Source organism: Mus musculus, chromosome 10 (assembly GCF_000001635.26).
Source record: "Mus musculus strain C57BL/6J chromosome 10, GRCm38.p6 C57BL/6J".
NCBI classification, from domain to species: Eukaryota; Metazoa; Chordata; class Mammalia; order Rodentia; family Muridae; genus Mus; species Mus musculus.
This window is the reverse complement of record NC_000076.6, coordinates 61,473,829-61,498,927: the sequence shown is the minus strand read 5'-3', so window position 1 is coordinate 61,498,927 and position 25,099 is coordinate 61,473,829. Positions and strand designations below refer to the sequence as shown.

The 25,099-nt window shown below is 50.3% G+C and overlaps 1 protein-coding gene and 2 long non-coding RNA genes across 6 annotated transcripts in view; 2 read left to right on the top strand and 1 right to left on the bottom strand.

The window, feature by feature from the left end:
- The window catches only part of Lrrc20 (leucine rich repeat containing 20), a 107,023-nt gene extending 83,864 nt beyond the window's left edge, over nt 1-23,159 (bottom strand). For 2 of the 4 annotated variants that reach the window (XM_017313885.1, XM_017313884.1), the window contains exons 1-2: nt 23,039-23,128; nt 16,446-16,592 (exon numbers count right to left, since the gene is read on the bottom strand). In XM_017313885.1, the coding sequence (XP_017169374.1) occupies nt 16,446-16,527 (82 nt within the window). In that variant the 5' untranslated portion in view covers nt 16,528-16,592; nt 23,039-23,128. Of the gene's footprint in view, nt 1-16,445; nt 16,593-23,038 lie in introns of all 4 variants that reach the window. The other 2 variants (NM_153542.1, XM_006513472.4) reach the window with 2 other exon arrangements.
- Nucleotides 169-4,206, top strand: LOC115487393. The gene is made up of 3 exons (XR_003948878.1): nt 169-192; nt 860-985; nt 1,761-4,206. It is a non-coding gene; the product is annotated as an uncharacterized LOC115487393 (long non-coding RNA).
- Nucleotides 22,247-23,701, top strand: D830039M14Rik (RIKEN cDNA D830039M14 gene). The gene has a single exon (NR_166099.1). It is a non-coding gene; the product is annotated as an RIKEN cDNA D830039M14 gene (long non-coding RNA).
- Nucleotides 23,702-25,099: the final 1,398 nt, after the last annotated feature.

The following is a 25,099-nucleotide window of genomic DNA, read 5'->3' as shown; positions in this document are numbered from 1 at the left end:
ACCATTAGAGGTGTGGCCTTGTTGGAGTAGGTATGTCACTGTGGGGGTGGGTTTAAAAGCCTCCTCCTGCCTGGAAGTCAGTCTTCTCCTGTTTGCATTTAGAACAAGATGTAGAACTCTCAGCTCCTCCAAAGCCACGCCTGCCTGGATGCTGCCATGCTTCCTGCCTTAATGGACTGAACCTCTGAACCTGTAAGCCAGCCCAATTAAGTTGTCTTTTATAAGGGTTGCCCTGGTCATGGTGTCTCTTCACAGCGATGAAATCCTATGACGTTTTCCATCTTCAGGTCCTGTACAAGGTGGGACCCCACTGCACAGACTATTTACAACCGCCATCCTGTCTCACCTCCTAATAGGCTCCTCTACCCTTCTGTGCAGCCCTGCCCTTCCTGGCAGGGACCTACCGTCCTTACCCATAGGCACTCTTTTTTGTTTGTTTGTTTGTTTTAATTCATTTACTTTTATTTAATATGCATTGGTGTTTTACCTTCATGTATGTCTGTGCTGTGCCAGGGTGTCAGATCTTGGGGTTACAGATAGCTGTGAGCTGACATGTGGTTGCTGGGAATTGAACCCAGGTCCTCCAGAAGAGCAGTCAGTGCACTCTTACTCGGGCCCCCTGCCAGCACCCTGCACCAGACTCACCCCTAAGGTTCAGCAGCTTCTTCTACTCAAAGCCCATAACGCAGATGCGCAGCCGCAGTCCTGTGTGCACGTGCGCGCCTGCGCGCACACGAGAGTGTGGAGGGTAAAAGCAGAGCTCCTGTAAGTTCCGTTCAGTTCAGTTCCTCCTCTGCAAGGATGGTACAACCCACAGGGGTCACCTCTCCATCTGGTGCCCTGTCTCCGCTGATTGCAGCATTTCTATGAATCACTGCCACATCTGGGCCTTAGCATCCTTGCTGTAGAGGGACCACCCCCATCCACCTGCATCTCGTGAAACTACCCAGGGGAAGGACCACGGAAGAGGGACGCTGCAGGGGAGGTGAGCAAGTGAATGGAGCTTTAGTCATTTCTCCAGTGCAGGCTCTGGCTTGGGGCAAGTCCTCTGACTGTGGCAATGTGATAGGAAGCTGGAGCCAGGGAGCTAGGCAATCGGTCACCTGGGCTTGAGGTCCTTGGAGCACTGACCTCCATTCTTGGAATCGGGAAGTCTGGGGTTCTCGGCCCTCAGGGATGTCAGAGCAGGGTGAATGAGCCTCACTTACTGATGCTTTCAAAGTTCCAAAAGCATGCAGAACTCGGAGGAAAGGAGAGGCCTGGGACCTATCCACAGAGCTCTGGGGTCTCTCTCACCACTACCAGGAACTGCAGCAGCCTAGGACTCCAACTGACCAATCTCTGTCCCAGCAATCCCACGGCTGGCCAGTCTGACCCCAGTACCTTCATAACTGCTCTTCTGGTCCCACAAGACACTGTGCCAGGGAGGAAGGGACTGGGGGTGGGAGCAGGGCAAGGGCAGGGTGGGGTGGGGCAAGGGCAGGGTGGGGGAAGCCTGGCTTCCCACTGCCTACCCTTCCCAGCCTTGGTATCAGCACCCACGGACTACCCACGGCTTCTTTTTGTACTTGGATTTTGATTTCTGTTTTCTTTCTGGTTGGGGTTGGGGTGGGGTGAAGGGTTAGTTTTTCAGACAGGTACCCCGCTGCAGTCTAAGCTAGCCTAGAACTCATGACCTCCACCTCCAGGGTGCTGGCTGGGTTTACAGGGAAGTACTACCACGCCTGACACCTGTTTTGTTGTTGTTGTTTTGTTGGTAGGTTTTTACTGATGTTTCTCTGAGTCACAGTTTCATGTGTCTTGAGCTTACTACGTAGCTGAAGATGGCCTTGAACTTGGATCCTTCTGTGTCCCCCCTCAAGTGGTGGGATCGCAAGAGTACACCACAAGGCTTGAATTACTAAGCGAACACTCTCCACACTGAGCTACATCCCAGCACATCAGCTGCTGCTTAATTGACCATCTGCCTGTTTCAAGTGTTCCTTCAGGTGTGGAGGCCACCCCTAGACCTTAGAGCAGGGTAATTCTCAACACTTGGGTCTTGTCTCACCCACTTGGGAGCAGAACAACCCTTTCAACAGGGGTCACATATCAGATATTGACATTGTGACATACAACACTAGCAGATTTAGTTACTTTTTTACGGTTGGGGTCACCACAACATGAGGAACTGTATTAAAGGGCCGTAGTGTTAGGAAGGTTGAGAACCAATGAGAGCAAGACGATGCTCTCTCAAACCCCAGAGTGGTTATCTCTGCACCCTACCAGAGTGGCTCCCCTTCCTGCCCCAGGTCTCTGTACTTGAGGCTGAGGGGTCTAGGCAGGCCCCAGGACCACCTCGGCACAAAGAAACAATGCACAAAGGACAGAGGTTTACTGGAACCTTCCCAGCCCTCTCTTGTCTCCCACTGCCTTGTCACGACACTCTGCATTCACGGTCCCGGCAGCATGCTTCAGAAACCAGAGCTGCCCTAAACTGGGGCCCTGCTGCGCAGCAGGGCCTAGGCGCCAGGCCAATTTGCTGGTGGTGAAGCTAAGTTCTGCTTCTCTGAGTCTATTGATTTTCCTTTTCAAGCCGGCTATTTGCTTCAGAGTTATGCCCTCACATCCTACCAGGATTCCACCTACGCTGCTCTCTGTACTGCCACATCCTGCCAGGCACACAGCCTCTGACCCTCCGAGGCTTACTGACAGCTCCTGCAGCCGCAGCCAGCCCACACAAGCCTGCCTTCCCAGACCCCGGTGACCCGAGACTCTACTCGCACAAAGCATCTTGGAGAGGGGGCTGGTTCTTCAACACAGGTAGAACTGATACAATTTCAGGCCAGGGCCGGGAAGTGACTGCCAAGGTCACCTAGCTAGGACAGAGCTGAGCTAAGGTTCAAGCCACAGAACACCGCTTGCTACCAACAGGCTAAAACAAATGGCAACATAAACCTTTTTGTTTCTTCGCTGTTCAGAATCTTCCCTGATTGCCTGTAACCACAGTTGGTTCTGGGCGTCACTGTGTGATATATTTCATGGGCATACATGAGCGTTCACCTACAGCACTGTTCACAGGCTCAGGGCTACCTAGCAGGCCTCACATGCATAGAGTTCTGTAAGGAGAAAGCCAGGCGAGAGGTACCTACCCTCTAGGTAGTTCAATGAAAAAAAGAAATGAAAAGGAAAGGCCTTGACGGCTCCTAAGTATGCTGGAGGAAAGCTTATTACAGATGTGGGGGAGAGCAGAGCCAGAGGCAGGCATGTCTGGCAGAATGGGGAGTGAACAGGAGGCCCCTCAGTCTTGTGAGGAGGGGAAGGGAAGGGCGAGAGGGGAGGGGGAAACCAGATACAGCAGCCAGGAGGCCCAAAGGATGAGGTAACCGGAAATGATTGGATTATATAGGGAAGGGGAGCTGGGGCAAAGGCAGCCCAGCCCTTGGGCTGGAGAAGTTTAGGGGTGGGGGTGGGGAATGCCAGTCCAGAGGGCCCTGCATCACGTTGGGACTGAGGGATGCAGAGAGAACCTGGCTGCCAGGGTTGGCTTTGATATGTGAAATAGGCTCCTCAACCATTTGCTTGAAACCTAACAATAGGATGGGTCTTCAGGAACGATATCCTTCAGGTCTGCTTGGGTAATGACTGGTTGTGGCGCTGGCCGACAGGTAGAGCCAGCAGGTGGGGTATAACCAGGGTACCTGTGGCCCCTTTCACTGCTCAAGGATAGGCCTGTTTGATAGCAAGAGGCGTTCTAGGACTTGAACCTTAGCTAAGCCCTGTCCTAGCTAGGTGACCTTGGCAGGTGAACCTCAAGCACATGGGGTTGGAGAGAGAGAGAGAGAGAGAGCGAGAGAGCGAGAGAGAGAGCGCACTAGCTCATGTTTGTCAGGTGGTTCTGCACCCGGTGTTTAGTTCCTGCAGATTGCACCAGAAATGAGGAATGCAGTTTTTAAAATATTAACTTGCTGACATGCCTGTATGGAAATTTCCCAAGCGGCTGTGACCACAATAAACACCCCACACCCCCAGACTCGAGGCTCTCACTTCTGACCTGATGCAACAGTGATGGTGAGAGTCCTTGCTCACAAGCTTGTAATAAAGACCCTTATGTGTTTACATCAGAATGGCTCCTTGGTGGTCTTTGGGGTCCCCGTGACTTGGGCATAACACTTCTTCCACATCATTCTTGTTACTTACTGACGCAACCACCAGGCTAGCTGGCCATTGAGCTCCCAGGCATCCTATCTCTGCCTCCAGCTTGTGTTTCAGCACCCGGCTTTGTGTGGTTTCTGGGGTTCCAGACTCCGATCCTCATGCTTACTCCCGCTGCTTTTAAGCCACCAGGGCTGTGGTGTTCTATCACAGCAGCCTGAATGGACTGGGGCATTAGAATCTTTGGGTCAGACCACAGGGGCAGGGGGTGGGGGATGGGGTACAGCACAGTGTGGGAGGGAAGGCACACTCTAGAGAAACGGTCAGCTCAGCTCAGAAGTGACCAGTCTGGACTGAGGACACCCAATCCGGGATACAAAGCTCTCCTTTCAAAGGTTCTTAGCTCCGGAGAGAGAAAAGCCCTAGAGACCTAAACTGTTTAGATAGAGACCTAGCAACAGTTTAGATAGAAAGCGTCTCACACCCCTCCACATCATATCACATTGCGCAGAGACAGAGCTGGGAGGGGGTTCCCATCACGCAGGTACTCGGGATCCCCAACAGGTACTCGGGGTCCCCAAGGAGAGCAGCAGAGGACTCTGCAGCAAACAGAGAGAGGGTCTGCACCCAGTCTGTAGTCCCCATAAGAGGCAGGACTCAGGAAAGTGGGGTAAAGGCTTGGGCATTCTCGAGGAACAGAGACAGGAGGCTGAGGGATGCTTCAGGAGCCTGCCCTACCCTCTTGCTCTCAGAAAGGCCGAACGCAGGTTCTGGGGACTCTACAGGCTAGAAACATACAACCCCCAAACCCACAGGTTGCTCCAGGAACTGTAGGCTAACAAATCTCAACTAAGGCCAGGTCTTACCACTCAGCCAAGACAAGGTCATCCCTGCTGTAGCCTTGGCTGCTCCCCTTGTCCTCAATGTGTATATGTACAGAGGGAGGGGGTAGGGGCAGAGACCTGCCTCGGTTTCCACCCCAGACACCCCTGGAGCAGCTAGACCTTCTGAGCGCACAGTCGATGCTCAGTGTCTATTTGTTGGTAAAAGAGCCAGTAGAGATTTCGTTTTCATGGGGGCTAGAGAAGATGGCTCTGAGATTAAGAGCACAGACTATTCTTCCAGAGGTCCTGAGTTCAATTCCCAGCAACCACATGGTGGCTCACAGCCATCTTAAATGGGATCCGATGCCCTCTTCTGGTGTGTCTGAAGACAGCTACAGTGTACTCGTATAAATAAATAAATAAATAAATAAATAAATAAATTTTTTAAAAGAGAGAGAGATAGATTTCATTTTCAGTGAAACTCATACCAAGTATGAGTAGTAAATACTGTCATTAAATTAAGCAGTTTCTCTCAAGAAGAACGAAGACCAAAGTGTGGACACTTTGCCCCTTCTTAGAATTAGGAACAAAACACCCATGTAAGGAGTTACAGAGACAAAGTTTGGAGCTGAGACAAAAGGATGGACCATCTAAAGACTGCCATATCCAGGGATCCATCCCATAATTAGCCTCCAAACGATGACACCATTGCACACACTAGCAAGCGTTTGCTGAAAGGACCCAGATATAGCTGTCTCTCGTGAGACTACGCCGGGGCCTAGCAAACACAGAAGTGGATGCTCACAGTCAGCTATTGGATGGATCACAGGGCCCCCAATGGAGGAGCTAGAGAAAGTACCCAAGGAACTAAAGGGATCTGCAACCCTATAGGTGGAACAACATTATGAACTAACCAGTACCCCGGAGCTCTTGACTCTAGCTGCATATGTATCAAAAGATGGCCTAGGTTGGCCATCACTGGAAAGACATTTGGACATGCAAACTTTATATGCCCCAGTACAGGGGAACGCCAGGGCCAAAAAGTGGGAGTGGGTAGGTAGGGGAGTGGGGGGGGTATGGGGGACTTTTGGGATAGCATTGGAAATGTAAATGAGGAAAATACCTAATAAAAAATATTTTTAAAAAATTAAGTAGTTTCTGGGGCTGGAGAGATGGCTCAGCGGTTAAGAGCACTGACTGCTCTTCTGAAGGTCCTGAGTCCAATTCCCAGCAACCACATGGTAGCTTACAACCATCTGTTGTGATGAGGTCTGACGCCCTCTTCTGGGGTGTTGGGGTGTCTGAAGATAGCTACAGTGTATTTACATATAATAAATAAATAAATAAATAAATAAATCTTTAAAAGAAAAAAAAAAAAAGAAAGGAGTTTCTGCTGGGCGGAGTCTACTTGGGAGGCAGAGGAAGGAGAATCATCTCTGTGCAGTCCGAGGACAGCCTGGTCTACATAGGGAGTTCCAGGACAGCCTGGTCTACATAGTGGGATCATATCTCAAAATAAAAATAAAAATAATTATATTAAGTTTAAAAAGACGGAGGGAGGGAGGAGGAGAAGAGAGGGAGGGAAGGAAGCAAGCAACGAGTTTCCAGATCACGTGGTCCCTACAGGGGTCAGACAAGTACATATACAGGAAATGAGCTGGCCCAGGGAGGACTAAAACCCAGCAAGGGCCAGGCCGGCTGGTGACAGGGCGCCATCTGCTGGTAAGTGTAGGGAAAAGTAGCTAACAGCAGGTGAGCCTGGAAAAGGGAAGGGGAGGCCACGCCCCTTCTCTCCCTAACCTTCATCTCCCATCCTGAGGCTTGACCTCTCCCAACGCATGCTCACTTTGACCGCTTATACGCACCTGGAGGCTTCCGGGACAACCCACCTGTCCAGATCTCAGACACGCAAGGCAGCAGGGACTCTTGCACAAGCCTCTCATCCAGGTGCTGCTTGAGAGAACCTTGAACTTTCAGGGACATGGGGCCCATGAGCCCACGCATATTTGCCCAGCTCCCAGACAGTTCCAAGAGGAGGACCCGCAGAATTGGGTTTGGCTGGGGGGGGGGGGGTGCGGTAAATGATAAACTGGACTTCATCGAGATCACAAACATCTGTCTCTCAAAAGACACGGTTAGAAGGCTGAAAGACAAGTCAGAGCCCAGAAACTGAACTAGCAAAACACGTCTGGCCAGATATGATAGAGAACACATAGGACCCCAGCACTGAGGAGGCTGAGGCACCAGCAAGATGGCTCAGCAGATAAAGGCACTTGCCACCAAGCCTGATGAACTAAATTCACCCCTGGGGGAAGGAGAGAAGCTGATCTCTGACCTCGACATAATTACTCCGGCATACATGTGCCCCAACCAATAAATAAATAGAGAATAAATGTAACTTTTTTGGGGGGGATGTATCTTTCCATTTTATTTTTTTAATATTTTTTATTATTACGTATTTTCCTCAATTACATTTAGAATGCTATCCCAAAAGTCCCCCATACCCTCCCCCCTAAATGTAACTTTTAAAGAATGTATCTTTCTAGATCTGGGCAGGGTGGCACATGCCTTTAGTCCTAGCACTCAGAAGGCAGAAGCAAACAGATCTCATTGAGTTCCAGAATAGCGAGGGCTACGTAGACAGACACTACCGCAAGAGGGAAAAAAATCAAATATATCTGTATACAATACACACACACACATACCACTGACATATTTTCAAAACTTAGAGAAAACTCACTTATTTAAAATGGGTAACAGTGGAAGTTTGGAACACAGATTTCATCAGAGATGGACAGGTGGCGAAAAAGCACAAGAAAAGATTTTCAACATCATTTGTCATCAATACAGAACTGTAAATAAAGCAACAAGAGGTGTTGTCTCACCCCTGAACTGAAAACTACACTGAGTGCTAAAGAGATCTGACTTGAAAAGGGCCATTCCACAGTCAAACCACCTCACCCCTGCATAGTCAACCTCACTCACCCCTGCATAGTCAAACCTCACTCACCCCTGTGCTCACCCCTGCATAGTCAAACCTCAATCACCCCTGCATAGTCAACCTCACTCACCCCTGCATAGTCAAACCTCACTCACCCCTGTGCTCACCCCTGCATAGTCAAACCTCACTCACCCCTGCATAGTCAAACCTCACTCACCCCTGCATAGTCAAACCTCACTCACCCCTGCATACTCAAACCTCACTCACCCCTGTGCTCACCCCTGCAGTCAGACCTCACTCACCATGAGCAAGTCCAGCAACTGTTTAGGGCACTATCCCATAAAAACCTTCACATCAGCATCGATGGGCTCATTAATGATGTGGGAAACCTAGAAATCACCCACATGTCCTCCAGCCCAGATGGAGCTACATCCACACCACTAACCTTACACGGGAGAGAAAGAAGCTAGGTACAGATTCTCGCAAGCCAGGATGCATGTCACACAGGCTGCTGAGGAAAAGCAGCCCAGCTCTGCTAGGCGTGGGTTGGCCCTGCTTAGAGTCCCAGCCTTGGGTGAGACTTAAGCAGTAGGGTTGGTTGCAAGTTCAGGACCAGGCTAGACAGCCTGATGAAACTCTGTCACAAAACAAAAATTCAAAGTGCTAAGGAAGGGGGCTGGAGGGATGGCTCAGTGGCTAAGAGCCCTTGCTGGCCCTTGGCAATAGGCAAAGAAGCATCCTGATGGTCGTGGCGGTATTGTTCTTAGTCAGGGGCAGAGCAGGTGGCAGTCCTTTCTTCATGCTAGTTAAAGCCCGGCTTGGTGGCCAAAGCTGTTTTATGCCTAGGACTCATAAAAATCAAATCAAATCAAATCCAGGTAGTTGAGTGCCAGAGGAGGAAGACAGACAGGACCTGTGTTCTGCCATGCCACCAAGTTCTGCAGGGACACACACAGACCTGTTCTCTGCTCCATAGCACAAGCAGGACACAGACACACAGACCCCCACCTACTACGTCCATGCAGTGCAGCACAGGAGGAGGAAGACAGACAGACAAGACACCTGTGGTCTGCCATGCCACCCACAGACCTGCCCTCCAGAGTACTGCACAGGTGGGCCATAGACACAAGCTTGCCACAGGATGTCACCCAAGGGCCTGCCAGGCTGCAAAGGGAGCCAGTACATGTGTGAGGATGTGGCAGACAGGATGGGAGAGAAAGAGAAGTGGTGCAGTTTGAGCATTATGAAGAGAGAGTACTGGAGACTCAAGGGTAGAGGATTAGCCTGTTTTGAGCCCTGCCACCTGAGGCCATGGTGAGGTCCCAGCCTGAGCTGCTGATGAGTACCAGGTCTGGTCACTGGCCATGCTGCAGCAGGGGTTGGTGTCAATGCCCATGGCTTATATTACCACTAGAGAACAGAGACACTAGAGACATCTCTGGTTGGGGGCAGCTGCCAAGGGACCATGTGGATGTCCAGGGGCTCTGCAGAATAGGTTGCACTCCTCACTGGCTGCAGCGCTCTGGAGAGCCAGCCCCACCTTTTATCGGCTGCAGCTCTCAGGAGAGCAGTCCCTGCACCCAACTGGCCCTGGTGGCGGGGTTGTGGTTGAGCCAACCCCAAAAGTGTGAGTAAGAGAGAGAAAAAAAGCTGGTCCTGCCATAGCTTTACCATGAGGTAGCGTGGGGTCAAGGGGGGTGACGGTGCCCTCTCATCCTTCCCTCTCGCTACCCGAGGTAGTCGAGAGAGCTGGCTCAGCCCCTCACAATCTGCAGCACTTGGGAGACTGGGTCCTACGCCTTGACTGGACAGCACAGTGGAACAGGCTCTGGAGATGTGGTTGCCCATGAGCCAACCCCAAGGGTGTGAGAGCTACCCCACCTCCTGCCCATGGCAACATTGGGTGGGCTAGCCTGAGCAGTGTTAGGTGCTCACCCTGGTGGTATGAATAAGGGAGAGCCGGTGCTGATCAGCTCAGCTGCTACTTAGGCCCAGATGTTGGGCTCTGAGTTGGCCCCATCCTAAAATCTGTATCATCTTTGAATGGCTGGGATGCGTGCATGGGCCAATCCTGATCCAAAGCTTTGCGATCTCCATGACACAGGGCAACAGAATAACTGGAGGGAGACCAGGCAAGGATCCAATGATGATGGTGACACTGAACCCAGATATCTTAGATCAGACTAATGACTCATTACAATTGACATTTGCACATTTGCAAGTGAAAATGTGTGGACAGAGCAGGTACTGTGGGACACACTGTGACACACTACAGCGTCCATGGAGATGTTTACTATGCTTTGCTTTGCTTTGTTTGTCTGTGTGTTATTTATTTGGGGGGGGGGGTGCCGGGGAGGAAGGTTACAAGGGCAAAAGGCAAACCTGAAGGGACGGGGAGGTGAGCAGGACTGGACTGCCTGATGTGAAACTCAAAAAAAAAAAAAAAAAATCAATAAAAAGGTTTGTTTTTGTTTTTTTTTTTAAAGAGCACCTGCTGCTCTTTCAGAAAATAATTGTCTAAAACTCCAGCTCTAGAGGACCCAATGCTCTCTTCTGGCTTTTGAGGGCATCTGCATTTGTGTGCACACACAAGTACACATAATTAAAACTATAAGCCAAATATGGTGGTGCACTTTGGGAGGCAGAGACAGAAGGCAAGAGGATCTCTGAAAGTTCAAGGTGTCAGCCTGATTTATGGAGCAAGTTCCAGGCTAGTTAGGACTACATAGTGAGGGGCTGAAGAGATAGCTCAGTGGTTAAGAGCATAAATCTGGGCTGGTGAGATGGCTCAGCGGGTAAGAGCACTGACTGCTCTTCCGAAGGTCCTGAGTTCAAATCCTAGCAATCATATGGTGGTTCACAACCACCCGTAATGAGACTTGACGCCCTCTTCTGGTGCATCTGAAGACAGCAACAGTATACTTATTTATAATAAATAAATCTTTGGGCCTGAACGAGTGGCCAACAGAAGCAAATGGGTCAACTGGAGTGAGCAGTTCAATTCCCGACAACCACAGGAAGGCTCATAACCATCTGTACAGCTACAGTGTACTCACATACATTCAATAAATAAATAAATATTTTTTAAAAAGCATAAGTCTGTTCTTCCAGAGGTCCTGAGTTCAAGCCACAGCAACCAATTGATGGCTCACTAACATCTGTAATGCGATCTGGCACCCTTTTCTGGGATGCAGGTGTACACGCAGATAGAGCACTTGTACACAGAATTTTGTTTTATTTTGTTTTGTTTTTCGAGACAGGGTTTCTTTGTATAGCCCTGACTGTCCTGGAACTCACTTTGTAGACCAGGCTGGCCTCAAACTCAGAAATCCGCCTGCCTCTGCCTCCTGAGGGCTGGGATCAAAGGTGTGTGCCACCATGCCCGACCTCACAGAATTTTTAAAAAATAAAGATGATTTATTATTATTATTATTATTATTATTATTATTATTATTATTATTATATCTAAGTACACTGTAGCTGTCTTCAGATGCTCCAGAAGAGGGCGTCAGATTTCATTACGGATGGCTGGGAGCCACCATGTGGTTGCTGGTATTTGAACTCAGGACCTTCAGAAGAGCAGTCGGTGCTCTTAACCCCTGAGCCATCTCTCCAGCCCAGAATTTTTTTAAAAAAAGACTACATAGTGATTCCTTGCAAAGGAATGAAAGCAAAGGAAAAGGTGGGCTCATGGTGGTGTTTCTGAGACATAGGAGACAGGCTAGGGCAGACTCCAGCTACTCAGCTCTTGCCCCCTCACAGGGCGCAGGGTGTTTACCATGTGAGGCTCTGAAGCACACAGGGCTGGATGAGCTGTAGTTTGACCTCCACTCACCCGGATCAACAGCGAGTCACCCACACACTATGCCTAGCTCCAGGTCTGTAAAATCCCCACAGCGTGATGTGATGCATGCTTGGATTGCCGGTGTTTGAAGGGCTGAGGGAGGAAGGTCACCAGAAGCTCAGGGCCAGTGTGGGCCATCCAGTGAGGTCAGAGCTAGCCTAGGCTACAGAATGAGCTTGGGGGTCAGTGTGTTTGATGTCGTAAGTCTAGGTTACATGGTGACACCCTGGCACAAAATTTAAAAAATTAAAAAAAAAAAAAAGCAAAAAGCAGTCTCACAAAGGGAACAGACTGCCCTTTAAAAACACTCAAGTCTGTTTTGTCATCTTTACAACAGGATTTTAACATCACACAGTTCTCAAGGCAGTTAAATGAGTCAGGACTGGCAAAGTGCTCACACAAGTACATAGTGAACAGAGACTGGGGAGGCAGAACGGTGGGAGGGGCTGACACTGCTCTACCCTGGGGTGGGAGGACAGGTGCTCTGAGCCTAGCGAGGTACTGAGCTGAGGCCATGTCCCTGCAGAGAACTGGGTTTTTTTTAAGTATGTGACCTTCAGCAAAAGGATGTGCTAGTGGGGAAGCTAATGTGTGTGTGTGTGTGTGTGTGTGTGTGTGTGTGTGTGTGTGTGTGTGTACTTGCCCAGGAGTGTGCATGTAGAGGCCAAAGGACTATCTTGGAATGTCTACCTCAACCACTTTTCAACATTATTTTTATTTGGAGACAATATATCCCTGGCTAGTCTGAGCTGGCTCTGCAGACCAGGCTAGACACCAGCTCACAGAGATCTGCCTGCCTTGGCCTCCCTAGCGCTGAGATTAAAGGTGTGCATCACCAACCCTGGCAACCACCTTGCTTTTGCAGACTCAACTTGGACCTTCTCACCGTCATTTGGACTGAATCGGACGGCCTAGCCCCAGATCTATAAAAATCTCACTTCCGAAATGAAAGCCAGGTGACGTGATGTGATTACGCTTGCATTGAGCCCCACCAGCAATGAGATTAGAGACACGCAACACCATAGCGCTTTGTGGTCTTAGAGCAAAAACCGCTTCACCAGCTGACTTATCCCAAGTCTAACCTTTGTTTTGTTTTTTGTTTGACTTAGTTAGTTAGTTAGTTGGTTGGTTGGTTGATTGGTTGGTTGGCTATTTGAGACAGGGTTTCTCTGAGTAGCCCTGGCTGTCCTGGAACTCACTCTGTAGCCTCAAACTCAAGAGACCTGCCATCTGCCTGGCTCTGCCTCTGAAGTTCCGAGATTTAAAAGCATGCGCCACCACTGCCCTGAAAGGCCTGTTCCCACCTCGGGTTTCAGTGGTCATTTTCCCTAAAGCGCAGAAAGCCTTAAGGCAGAGAAGTAAACAGAAGCCGGTTATGCAGGTATTTGACAGGGGCCAAGGCGACCCCTGAGAGGACACAGCGCCAAAGCTCTGCTGCTTAGGCCAGGGTCTAAAACTGCATGGAGCCCACCCAGGACAGCCACGGCAATCCAGCATTAGTGGACAACAGGCTTGCATCTGAAAACAGCCTGTCCCAGAAAAGTGATGGACAGTGTCAAAACATCAGAATGAATCCAGGCCTGGGAGTGACTTCAGAGCCTGATGCAGGAGAACTTCAAGTTCAAGTCCTGCTGTGGATTTCTGCAAAAACCACAGAGCTCAGTTTCCCTTCCAGACCAGGGTCTGGAATATGTATAGTGTGTATGCATGTGTGTGTGTGTACACCCAAATGTCTGAGGACAATCTATAGGACCTGGTTCTTTCCTGCCATGTAGGTTCTAAGGATTAAGCTTGGATCCTTGGACTGGAAGCCAGCATCTTTATACACTGAGCCATCTAACTAGGCCTTGTGGTTTTGGTTTTGGTTTTGGTTTTCCAGACAGGTGACACACAATAGGTGCTCAATATATGGACACTTCTTAAAGCCCAGATCCTTCAGACTGTTTGAGCCTGGTCAGGTCACCCTCCAAAAGGCAGACTTACAGGGAGCTCAGTGTCCAGGTCTCACACTTTGCTTCTATGCTCACTAAAGGGATGATAAGGCACGGACAATCCAACCTTGACTTTAAAGGCCCAGTTCGCACCACAGGAAAGCCTCTGGCTTCAGCAGGACCGTCATGGCCACAGGCTCTCCCACACTGACTGGCGCCTTGCTGCCCTCAGAATCCTGGCAATCACTAGCTATCACCTTACTCCAAGGCTGTGTTGTACGGAGAGGGCCTCAGCTCCGGTGCCCAAGCACGGGCTCCAATCCCAGGCACTGCAGGGGTCTGGCAGGATGGCTGGAAGCCTGCCTTGGGCTCCTCAGTGGGCATGGACCCTACAGACCCCACTCATGCTCGCTCGCTGACCTCTGCCCCTGACCGCTGGACGCATGCTAGTCTTTGGAGTTCCAGATTTCACAACATGATGGTGTTTGGGGGGGGGGGTGTCAGCCCTCAACAACACCTCCTGAAAGCTGAGGTGACAATTGTAACTCAGCAGGGGACTCTCCCGGTCAGCTCCATCCAGTCCCTTCTTTCACAGAGGATGCTTCCACTTAGAAGCATCTGGGGTCAGAGTTTAGTTCTCCCTCTGTGGCTCTCCCCTGGGGGAAGCACGCTCACAGGCTATTATGTCCCACACATCCAGTTCTGGATGAGAAGGAGCTGCCCGGGTCCCTCTAGCCCTGTCACCTTAGAGAGACCTTGCCAACTTGTACTGAACTGGTCCTCTCAGAGGGAATGTGAAGTGGACATGTGACACCCGGATGACTGGCACCTGTGGAGGTGCGTTTGTAGCACTGAGGACTTAGCCTCCCCCTCCACCTCTGGGTGTGAGAGAAAAATTAAAAATAATAGCTGCCGATTATCGAGCTTCCTGCATCTCAAACAAGTGACAGATGTAATTGTCCCTAACCACCCTGACATCAGGACACAATCACCATCCCCACCTTAGGGTAGGTGACCTGCTAAGATGCCAAGTTGGTAGGTGTCAGAGTGGAGATTCATATCCAGGACCCAAAAGCCCAAAGCCAAGCTGAGTCTTGTAAGCCGGGGGTGATTCCAGAATTCTACAGAGGCCCACAGTTCACAGCTGTGCCTAAGGCTCCCTCCAAAACCAGCAGAAACCTTTCCACTTCCTGATAACCTGTCATCCGCTGGCCCAGCTCAGCAAACCCTCCACATACCAGCATGGTGCCTAATGCCATGCTAGGTTCAGAGGGCAGGCGCAGAAGACCACACAGTCAGCTGCGCATGGTGCCACACGCCTTTAACACCAGCACTCAGGGGGTAGAGACAGGCACATACAGTGCTCTGAGTTCAAGGCCAATCTGGCCCCTATAGCATAGCACTCCACTCCAGCCAGATACTTGGTGAAAAGGGGCCATGGTGTTCCTACCCTCTAATGGGTGACTACAGAGGAGGGAGGGAGGGAGGGAGGAAGGGTGGTATGGGATAAAACTGAGGGCTTCCTGGAAGAGGCAGTGACCAAGCCTATGGGAAGGCTGACTGCCTCTCTACTCCCTGTCATGCTCTGACTCGGAACCTGCATTCTAGACACACCTGCATGGGAGCTCACTGCTGGGTCTCTGCTCCAACGATAAACACTACCAAAACGCTTCCTTGTTACAAAAACACACAAACATGCACACAAACCCCTACATGCCTGGAAAATCCCTCCCCACAGCCCATGACCATTCAGCCATATGCACTGTCATCCCCAAGGCAAAGATGTGCTCTAGTCATCTGGGTTCCCATAAGGTGCCAGCATGCCTGGGTCTCTTCAGTGGCACTGATATTCCTGTGAATTCCTGTGAATTCATACACATGCGCACAAGCACACAAGCACACACACGCACATACACACTCGTGTATATACAGAACACACGAGCACTATTCAAACACAAATTATTCACATTCACACAGGCACACACAAAGACATACATACACAGAGATAATTGTTTGGTCTCCCTGGCCCCTCCTGTCATTCACATCTACAGAACTCAACTAGATGGACAGCTTGCTTAAATGCTTGGCATCTAGGTGTAAGTAAAAGGCTAAAACGCTATGATCAATTCAAAATTTTTTTAAAATATATGTCACAACAGTGGAGCGTGAAGGTGCCTTCCAGCTGGGTGAACTTCGAAGCCCACACAGGCTAGTCCATCTCAAGAGGCACCCAACATGGGGTGACTCATGCGTGTCCAGATTGATGTATTGAGGCAGTTCAAGGGAACACACACACACACACACACACACACACACACACACACACGTCACTGAAGTTGTCCAAGCAGGGAGGATCCACAGCTCAGCACTCTCCCAATTTCTCTGACTAGGACCCAAAACAAGAACAAAGTCTAGGCTGGGCAGTGGTGGCACACATCTTTAATCCCGGTACTGGGGAGGCAGAGGCAGGCGGATTTCTGAGTTCGAGGCCAGCCTGGTCTACAGAGTAAGTTCCAAGACAGCCAGGGCTACACAGATATACCCTTGTCTCAAAACAAAACAAAACCCCACAAATTCAAACAATCAACAAGTAAACACCAAAGACCGAAGTGTAAGCTGGGACACATACTACCTACAGTCACCACAATTGTACGAAAATTCCATGGCGCATTTGTCCTCCTGGCCACACACTTATGTCCCCTTCATCTCGTCAGAGCCATCTCTTAAGTTCACAAACCCGTCACAAAGTAGAAGAGCCAGACCTCACTTACCCAGGGTATCTGAGCCGCTTTCCACAGTCTCATTGACCTTCCTCGCAACTCTGGCCACGGCCTCCCCCATCTTCCTCAGCATGCAGACGTGGGTGTTCGGCTCCCAGCCTTCAGGCCGGTCTGCGACTCACAAAGGGGGGTCTGTGCCTGGGAAAGACACAGGACCATGAAGCACCCACCTGCCAGGGTCTCGTGAACAGTATTCTCCTCCCTAGGGATGCAGGCTGTTAAGAAGCTACAAGGACGTCCCTAGGCCTTTCATCACCTCCCTCTGCTCCTCCTCGTCTTCCTCCTCCTGAGCTCAGGCTACACCCAGCTTAGCCTGGGCAGGGGCTGCTCTGCTCTGCCACCCAGAGGGGGAGGGCAGCTGGCTTTACCACTTTTCTGAGAGGATCAACCCAAGTGACCTCACCATATACATGTGACCTCACCATACACAGAACTTAAACCAGCGGCCAGGCAGACAGGAGGGCTCAAATGGCCTGTGACTCAACAGGTGAGGCAGGGTGTTGGGGAAGAAACCAGGTCCAGCTAACTACTTGGAAAAAACACCTGTCCATTCTGCGGCCTCCTAGCCAGGGCTCACTCAACACAACGAGGCCAGCCATCCTGCTGACCAAGCCCATCTACCAGCAGGAAACATGGTGTCAAGGCAAATGGACCTTGGAGCCTGCGGGTGGGTGGTCTCTAGGAAGACCCTACCTGTATGCTGGATGAGAGGAAAGGTTAGTTACCTCACCCTCGGCTTGCTTCGGAGTTTATCTGCAAGCAAAGAAGAGGGCTGGCTGGAAATGAGAAGATGTACTGGCTAGTCATGTGTGTCAACTTGACACACGTTAGAGCCTCAGTCGAGGAAAACCTCCATGAGATCCAGCTTTAAGGCATTTTCTCAACTAGTGAGAAAGCCCAGCCCAGGTTGGGTAGTACCACCTCTGGGCTGGTGGTCTCGGGTTCTTTAAGAAAGCAGGCTGAGTCGAAAAACCAAAAAGAAAGCAGGCTGAGGGGGCTGGAGAAATGGCTCAGCAGTTAAGAGCACCGACTGCTCTTCCAAAGGTCAAATCCCAGCAACCACAGATGGTGACTCACAACCATCTGTAATGAGATCTGACGCCCTCTTCTGGTGTGTCTGAAGACAGCTACAGTGTACTCAAATATAATAATAAATTAAAAAATCTTTAGGCCGGAGCAAGCAGGGCCAACCGGAGCGAGCAACCTTCGTGCTCAGCAACCACATGATGGTTCACAATCATCAGTACAGCTACAGTGTACCCATATACATAAAATAAATAAATCTTTAAGAGAGAGAGAGAGAGAGCTAGCTGAGGAAGTCAAGGAAGCAAACCAGTAAGCAGCATTCCTCCATGGTCTCTGCATCAGCTCCTGCCTCCAGGTTCCAGCCCTGCTTTAGTTCCTGCCCTGACTTCCTCCAATGATCTGGAAGTGTAAGTCAAATAAACCCTTTCCTCCCTAATTTGCTTTTTAGCCCTGGTGTTTTGTCCACAACAGTAAAACCCTAAGACAGAAGGGGAACTGGATCACTGGGGAGAAGATGCTTAAAGAAGGGGTGGGGCTGGGGGTGGGGAGATGGCTCAGCACTGGCTGCTCTTCTACAAGACCAGAGTCCAATTCCCACTGCCTGCATGGTAGCTCACAAGCATACTCTTTTGGCTTCTGAAGGCACCAAGAGCCAGACATGCATGTGGTGCACAGATATATATACATGCAGGCAAAACACCATAGACATTTTTTTAAATGGGAAAATAGGCTGGGGATGTAGCTTAGCTGGTAAAATGCTTACTAAGCATTCTCAAAAGCCCTGGGTTCAATTCCTAGCACAGGATAAACCAGACGTGGTGAGATGTGCCTGTTATCCCAGTATTAGAAAGTTTGAGATTAGAATTTCAAGGTCACATAAAATAAATGAAGAAATCTTTTTTTTTTTTAATTTCAAGGTCATCCTTGGCTACAGAATAAATTCAAGCCCAGCTTGGGCTAACATGACATCAACTAAATAAATAGATAAATCAATAAGGAAATGAAAAAGACATAAAAGTAACCAAGACCCTGTTTATTACAGGGAAAGAAACCAAGGCACAAACAAGGGCCACAATCGGGTCTGCGTCGCTCCACACTTGGTGGTTCTGGTGTCTGCCTCCTAAACTCACCTAAATCACCACTAGCAATACCACACAGAAGGAGGAACTCACAGGCAACACCAGAGGCCCTCTTCTCTCCTCTGTCTCTCCTGGCCCTGTCCCCAGTCCTAAACTCAGTAGCCATTAAGGGAGTGTCAGAAAATCTACCCTGACCAGAGTCAGGGACCAGAGGCAAAAGAGTAGGGACAGAAAGAGGTGTGAGGACAGTGTTCAGAGCTGGCCAAACAGGGCAGGTAAGGTCAAGCCCAGGAGGCCAAAAGTGCTCAGCATGTGTGTGTCCCAATGGGAGGCTGACACCGAAGGCCCAGAACACACTGGCGATGGGAACCGACAGAAATCCAACTCTACCACCGAGAAGCTGACCAGGGCTGGAGGAGGTCTCACCACACTGAGCCTAGTAGCATCTCTCTCAGTGAGTGCGCATGACCGTGCCACGGACATGAGCCTTCCTCACTCCGAGTCGAGAACTCATAAACCCTCACCAAAAGCCAGCCGAGGAGGTACAGGAATGTGTGTCACGTGCAGGCGTGACACCGGTGATGAATCTTGCACAGATGACCACAGGACTCTGAACAAACACCTCGTGAGAACTCATCCTTGAGGAATGAGTAAGGATCCTATCTCTCCACTCCCAGGACCTGTCCCCTGATCGCTCCCGCTTCGCCTTGGCCAACCCACCTCGCCTTGGCAGTCCCTCCTCCCTCTGAGCTCCAAGGGTACTTAGTGACTAAGCACAAGTCACTTGGGTTGTTTGTGAGCTTCAAAATGTCTCTGCCTAGCTGGGCATGGTGTCACACAGTTAAACGCCAGGACTGGGGAGTTCAAGGCTGGCTTGCTCTGAACCACACAGTGAGTTTCAAGACAGCCAGAGCTACATAATATAGAGATCCTGTCTCAAAAACAAACAAAAGAAAATAAAAATCTTTCTAGTCCCGCCTCACCCCGCCCCTCCCCTCCCCCACTGGCTGTGGCGCATCTACCAGATGCTTCTCTTCATGGTCAACACACACCATTTGGGTTTCAAATCTAATGCAAGTCCAAGTTTCAACATGTCTACAAATCCAACTTGAATATGATCCTAAATTCACATGCCTAAATAGTCTACAGAATGTGGGTCAGTGAGTGATGGGGGGCCATGGCAAATGGGACCCCACCACACGAAATATGCACTCTCTTAGCTCAAATCCCTAGGCCTGAATTAGTGCTGTTGAAATTGGGCTGACTCATTTGACTTTCTTTTTTAAATTTTATTTATTAGTATGTGTATGTGCATGTGTGCATGCGTAGGCATGTGCATGTGTGGGAGCGTGAATACAGGCACAGGCGTGTGTGTGTGTGTGTGTGTGTGTGTGTGTGTGTGTGCGTGTGAGAGAGAGAGAGAGAGAGAGAAAGGAAGAGAGGAAGAGAAGAAGAGGGAGAGGGAGAGAGGGAGGGAGGGAGAGAGAAAATGCATGCATATGTGTGCGTGCATGTGTGTGCATGTGCGCGTTCATGAATACAGGCATGAGCATGCTGTGAGGCACATTTGGAGGTAAGAGGACAACTTTGCAGAGGGTGTCCTCTCTACTGTAGATTCTTGGATCAAACTCAGCTCATCACCAGCTTTTACCCAGAGAACCATCTCACTGGCCCCTCAGGGGATTTACCTTAACTCCTTCACAAACTGAGAAACTGCAGAGCCAAGAAGGCAGGGCAACCAGCTGGATGGAAACAGAGCTGCCCTCCACACACATACTCACCCCCAGACTCCCCAACTCTCGGATTCCTTAACCAGGGGCTTTTTCTGCTATTCCATCTCCTTCTGCCTCTCCAGGGACTCAGTACAGGGACCGGAGAGGGTGGCAGGGCTCCAGAGCTCAGGGAGAACAAACTTGAGGCTGGAGTGGGCTCCTGGCCCCACCAAAGGCCATAGGGGAAACTATCCAACTGTTTGGTGGCTCCTTCGGCCCCAAAGGCTGGGCCTGTTCGGGATCTAACCAGTCAATTAACCTATGGGGACTTACTTAATATCTAATAGAAGCTGGGAGAGAAAGGCTGGGGAGGAAAGCATGAGCTGTTCTTGCTGGGGCTGGTGGCACAGGCCTGTCATCCTGAAGCAAGAGAATCGTAGTTCAAGACCTGTCCGGACTACAGAAATGACTTCAAGAGCAACGTAATGAGAGCTTTCTCATGGCCTTGCATTTAATCCCAGCACTGGTGTGGGGTGGGAAGGATGAGATGGGACACAGGCATTCACTTTTTCTTTTGTATGTTTTAAAAAGAGGAACAGACAATTGTCCATGTCAAACAAGAGACCAGGCTGTGGGCTGCCCCCACATCTACATAAACGATCTGAGCCCATTCACAAGCTGCCTGCACGCACATCAGCACTCTTTGGACAATCAAGGCACTGGGCACCCCTCTGCAACCAGAACAATCCACAGATCCCAGGCCGGCCCCACAAGTCTAGGTTCTAGGCTCCTAGAAGCAGGAATACAGTCAATCTACCACATAAGGATGGTGGTGGCAGAGAGTCAGGGAGAAACAGGAGCAATGGGCCCACATGGGCCCGACACATAGGCCCATGCTGCTCCCGTACAACCAGGGCCACCTATCCCAGACTCTGGATAGGGGAGACTCAGAAATTTTCAAGGAAACTAGACATGGTGGCAAATACCTATAACCCCAGCACAAGGAAAACTGAAACAGGAGGACCCCAAGTCCCAGGTCAGCCTGAGCTACAGAACAAGACAGCTCACCTGTGCCCTCCCACCACCAGTTTGTAACACAGCCCCAGGATATGTTTAAATTTGAAATCTTCTGGTCACCATCTATAAAAGCCATGCTGGACAATAAAGAGAGAGAGAGAGAGAGATTGGGTGTGGACTAGAATGATACTGCAACCACAGCATTTTTAAATTGCATGTCTATTAAGCTGCACTTATAGCTCTCCTGGGACAAACCAGGCCCACTGGTTGGACATGCCTGATGATACAAACTTCCCACTGGGAGACAAAATGAACCAGTTATATGCCTGCACAGCCTGGGGGTGAGGCCTGTGGCATGACCCCAGAAGAAGGGCCCATAGGGTGCCAGCAACAGGTAGATAAAGACAAGCCACAGAGAAGGCCTGCGGTCTGTTCCAGACCTCTGGAGGCCTTCCTGAGGAGCCTAACTAATGCAAGCAGAATTCTGGAAAGCTCTCAATGTTGTGGGGCAGCCCCAGTTGTGAGATGGAAACATCACCTTCCTCAATGAAACTGTTAATAAAAATTAACTGAAAAAAAATCACTTCTAAGAAAAGACTCTGCAAGCCATTAAGGGCTTCCTGCATTAAGCCAGGACCAACTATTAGGTCATCAAACAAGGACAGACAGGAAGTTTGCATATAATAAATTGAAGGTGAGTGTGCTATTCTGCTTTGAGGAAGCTATGATTGTGAACACTGTATAATTTCTCTGGCAGATCTGAAACTGATCTCACCTAAATTCCAAACTTGGGGCTGAGGTATTTAAACCTTGACCATGGCAATGACCCAGTCTTTAAGGGTCAGAACTCAACTTCATTATCTGCAGCCCTAAGATCTCTGCAAAGGAGCCACTGCGACACTCCGGCCGCACCAGCTGGTCCTATATTTAGTTACTGTTGTGGTCAACTGGGAACTTTAGAGCCTGGCAGCCGCTCTGCGGGGCAACCGGAGCCTCCGCAGCCATGCGCACGATCTGCCCCACCGCTGGCTCCGCTGGCTCCAGACAGACTTCGGGACCCTGCTGAAGCCAAGAGCTGATGTGGCGAGGTAAGGGGCACAATGCTAATCACACCCCAACAGTCCCAAAGGTCCACTCGAGACCAGAGCAGAGATGACCCACTTTCTCACCCAGGGGAAAGAGCCCGCTGGGGCAATGAGCTGGACACGTTGGCGCCTGGTTTCGCAGCTCAGCTTTAGAGTTGGGGAGCCCCGCGTGAGCATCCTTAGACTGTACCGACAGTACACAGTGGCCAAGGACAGGATCCCTGGACCCCATTCTCACAGCCAGTGGCTGCTCGTCTCCAGCCTCGCGCTGGCCTGGCAGACAGGAACTGGGACAAATGGAGCAAGCAGAGGGGGGACGCTGGTGATCGCAGAGGCCGGGGGCGTCCCACGCTGCCAGGGGCGGAGAGGCACACTCCCAAGTGACATGCGCAGCTGCCTCTCCCGATGGGCAAGGGCGTCTCACTGGGGAGACGGAAGCCGGGCTGTCCGAGAGCTCTAACCACGAGCCTCCCACTACCGCAAGCGATAGTCCATGACCTCTGGGCACCGCCCGAGCCATGACTCGGTGCTACCAGGTGTGCTGGGGGAGGGGAAGGGACACGGCCAAGCCCAGTGCTTTCCCTTCTGCCCCTGCCACGCTCGGCCTCTGGCCACCGTTATTCAGCGCGGCGCGAAGCCTGTGGGCCGCTGGAGGCAGCACTTACGGCGACAATGCGTCCTAGAGCCCAGCGCCCAGCACTCACGCTCCCGCGGCGACCGACGGCACCCGGTGCAAGTTCTGAGCCCGAGGGGCGGAGCCAAAGGGGCAGGGAGCTCAGCGCGCACGGCCGCTCAGCCAATAGTGACACCAGGATACGACCCAGGGCGGGGAGGGGCCAGCGCTCCGCCCGCGCGCACCAATCAGCGCGCAACTCCTCCTGCGCGCTCGGGAACCAAGGGAGGAACCGCTTTGTGTGGAGTCGGCAAAGCCAGCGCGCTAGGGGCGGGGCCCTGCATCTTCTTGTGTAGGATGCTTCTCCAGGCTGGATTTTATTTTGTTTTTAATTCCACGGATGAGCCGGGTTCAGCAGATCGGGGAACTTTGGAAAACGCAAAGAAACGCTAATTGAAGCCGCACTGTAACTTCATCTCTTCAGACTAAAGTAAACATGGAACTAAAGTCTACCTGCTTCACGGGTCGCTGTGAGAACTGATGAAGGGACTGTGGAGTCCAGCGCTGCTGCGACGCAAAAACACAACTCTCACCTCAAAGGGGATCAGAGATGGCTTATCCTAGAGCCAAATAGGAGCGACCCTAGCCCGGGAACACAAATACAGGTTATTCCATGTCCCAACATGGTAACAGTTTGATAAAAATTGTGAATTATTTTGTGCTTTTTTTTTTTTTTTTTAGTTATTTTATGCGTGTTTGCCCGCGTGTGTATTTGTGCACCACCTATGTGTCTGGTGTCCTCAGAGGCCAAAAGAGGGGTCAAATCTCCTGGGATTGGAGTTGCAAACAGCTATGAACCATCCTGTACATGATTGGACAACCCTTGCAAAGGAACGGTGTAGCTGTCTCTCCAGCCTCTTAATGAAGAACAAAGAAAAACGTAAAAACAAGGCACTTTTCAATTGTATTGGTGAGGATATCAGGTAAACAGGCTACAGCAAAGGAGAAAAAGATCTCAGCTATAGGCCCCAGATGCTAGCCTGAGAGCATTCTTAGCCCTTTGGTTGATCGGAAACTAGAGATCTGTTCTTGCACTCTGACTTACTGGATAGTTACAAAGATGTTAAGCCAAGTAGAGGGCAGAGCAATCAGTAGTTGTTAAAGGACATAAAGATGCCACAAAATGCCAGTCTGGCTCTGGACCTGCAACATTTTAACCCTTTTGTGTCACTAAATTTCTAGTCAGTAAATCAGACTAGCAAAAGATGCTGCTGTTCTTTTGAGTAATTTGTATTCACGGCTGCCAGACTAGCCACCAGGACCACAGCTTCTAAAATGTAGCCACTTCACAGATCTCCTGTTGTGTAACAGTTTCCAAAAACACTGCTTCCTGTAGGAAGCTCCTTAAGCAATAAGCACTTAAAATAGCTTTGGGAACCTCCTTAAAGAGGAAGGTAAACAAACTCAAATTAGCTTCAGGAAGTCCCTGAAACTGACCAGGTTCACTAGGCCCCTCCCTACCAGGCTAAGCAATAAACTAGTCATAACCCAACACCTCCCATTAGGGATATAATGGCCTGGGCTCTTAGAGTCCTTTCTGCTTCTCCATCCTTGAGAACTCTGTGAAAGGAGACAAGATACATTGCTTAATGATGACTCATTGCCTAACGAAGCAGAGGACACTCATATGACAATAAACAATGGGCACAAGGACCACTCAGCTGGCTACATTTTAGGCAGGCCCTCTGCTGTTTCTGAAGTGACCTGATTCTAGAACAGGTACTATTTTCCCTAGTGAGTTTGTCCTGTTGAGGTTCCTGACAGACCCCTTTGAATTGACTTTTTTTAAAAAAGTGTATGTGTGTCCATGTCCGTGTGTGTGTGGTGTTCATCTGTGAGCACAGGCACATACACATGTAAGTCGAAATCAGAGATCAACTTCAGCTGTGGTCCTCACCTCACCTCACCAGAACAACCTCTGGCTCACTGCTACATGCACTGGACTTTGTCAGAAAGCCTCCTGGTTCACAGTCTTCTGAGGCTTAGGATCCCAGGGCCTGTGTCTATTAATAACTTTCCAGACAGTTCAGCTTGTCACACCTCTCAGAGCCAA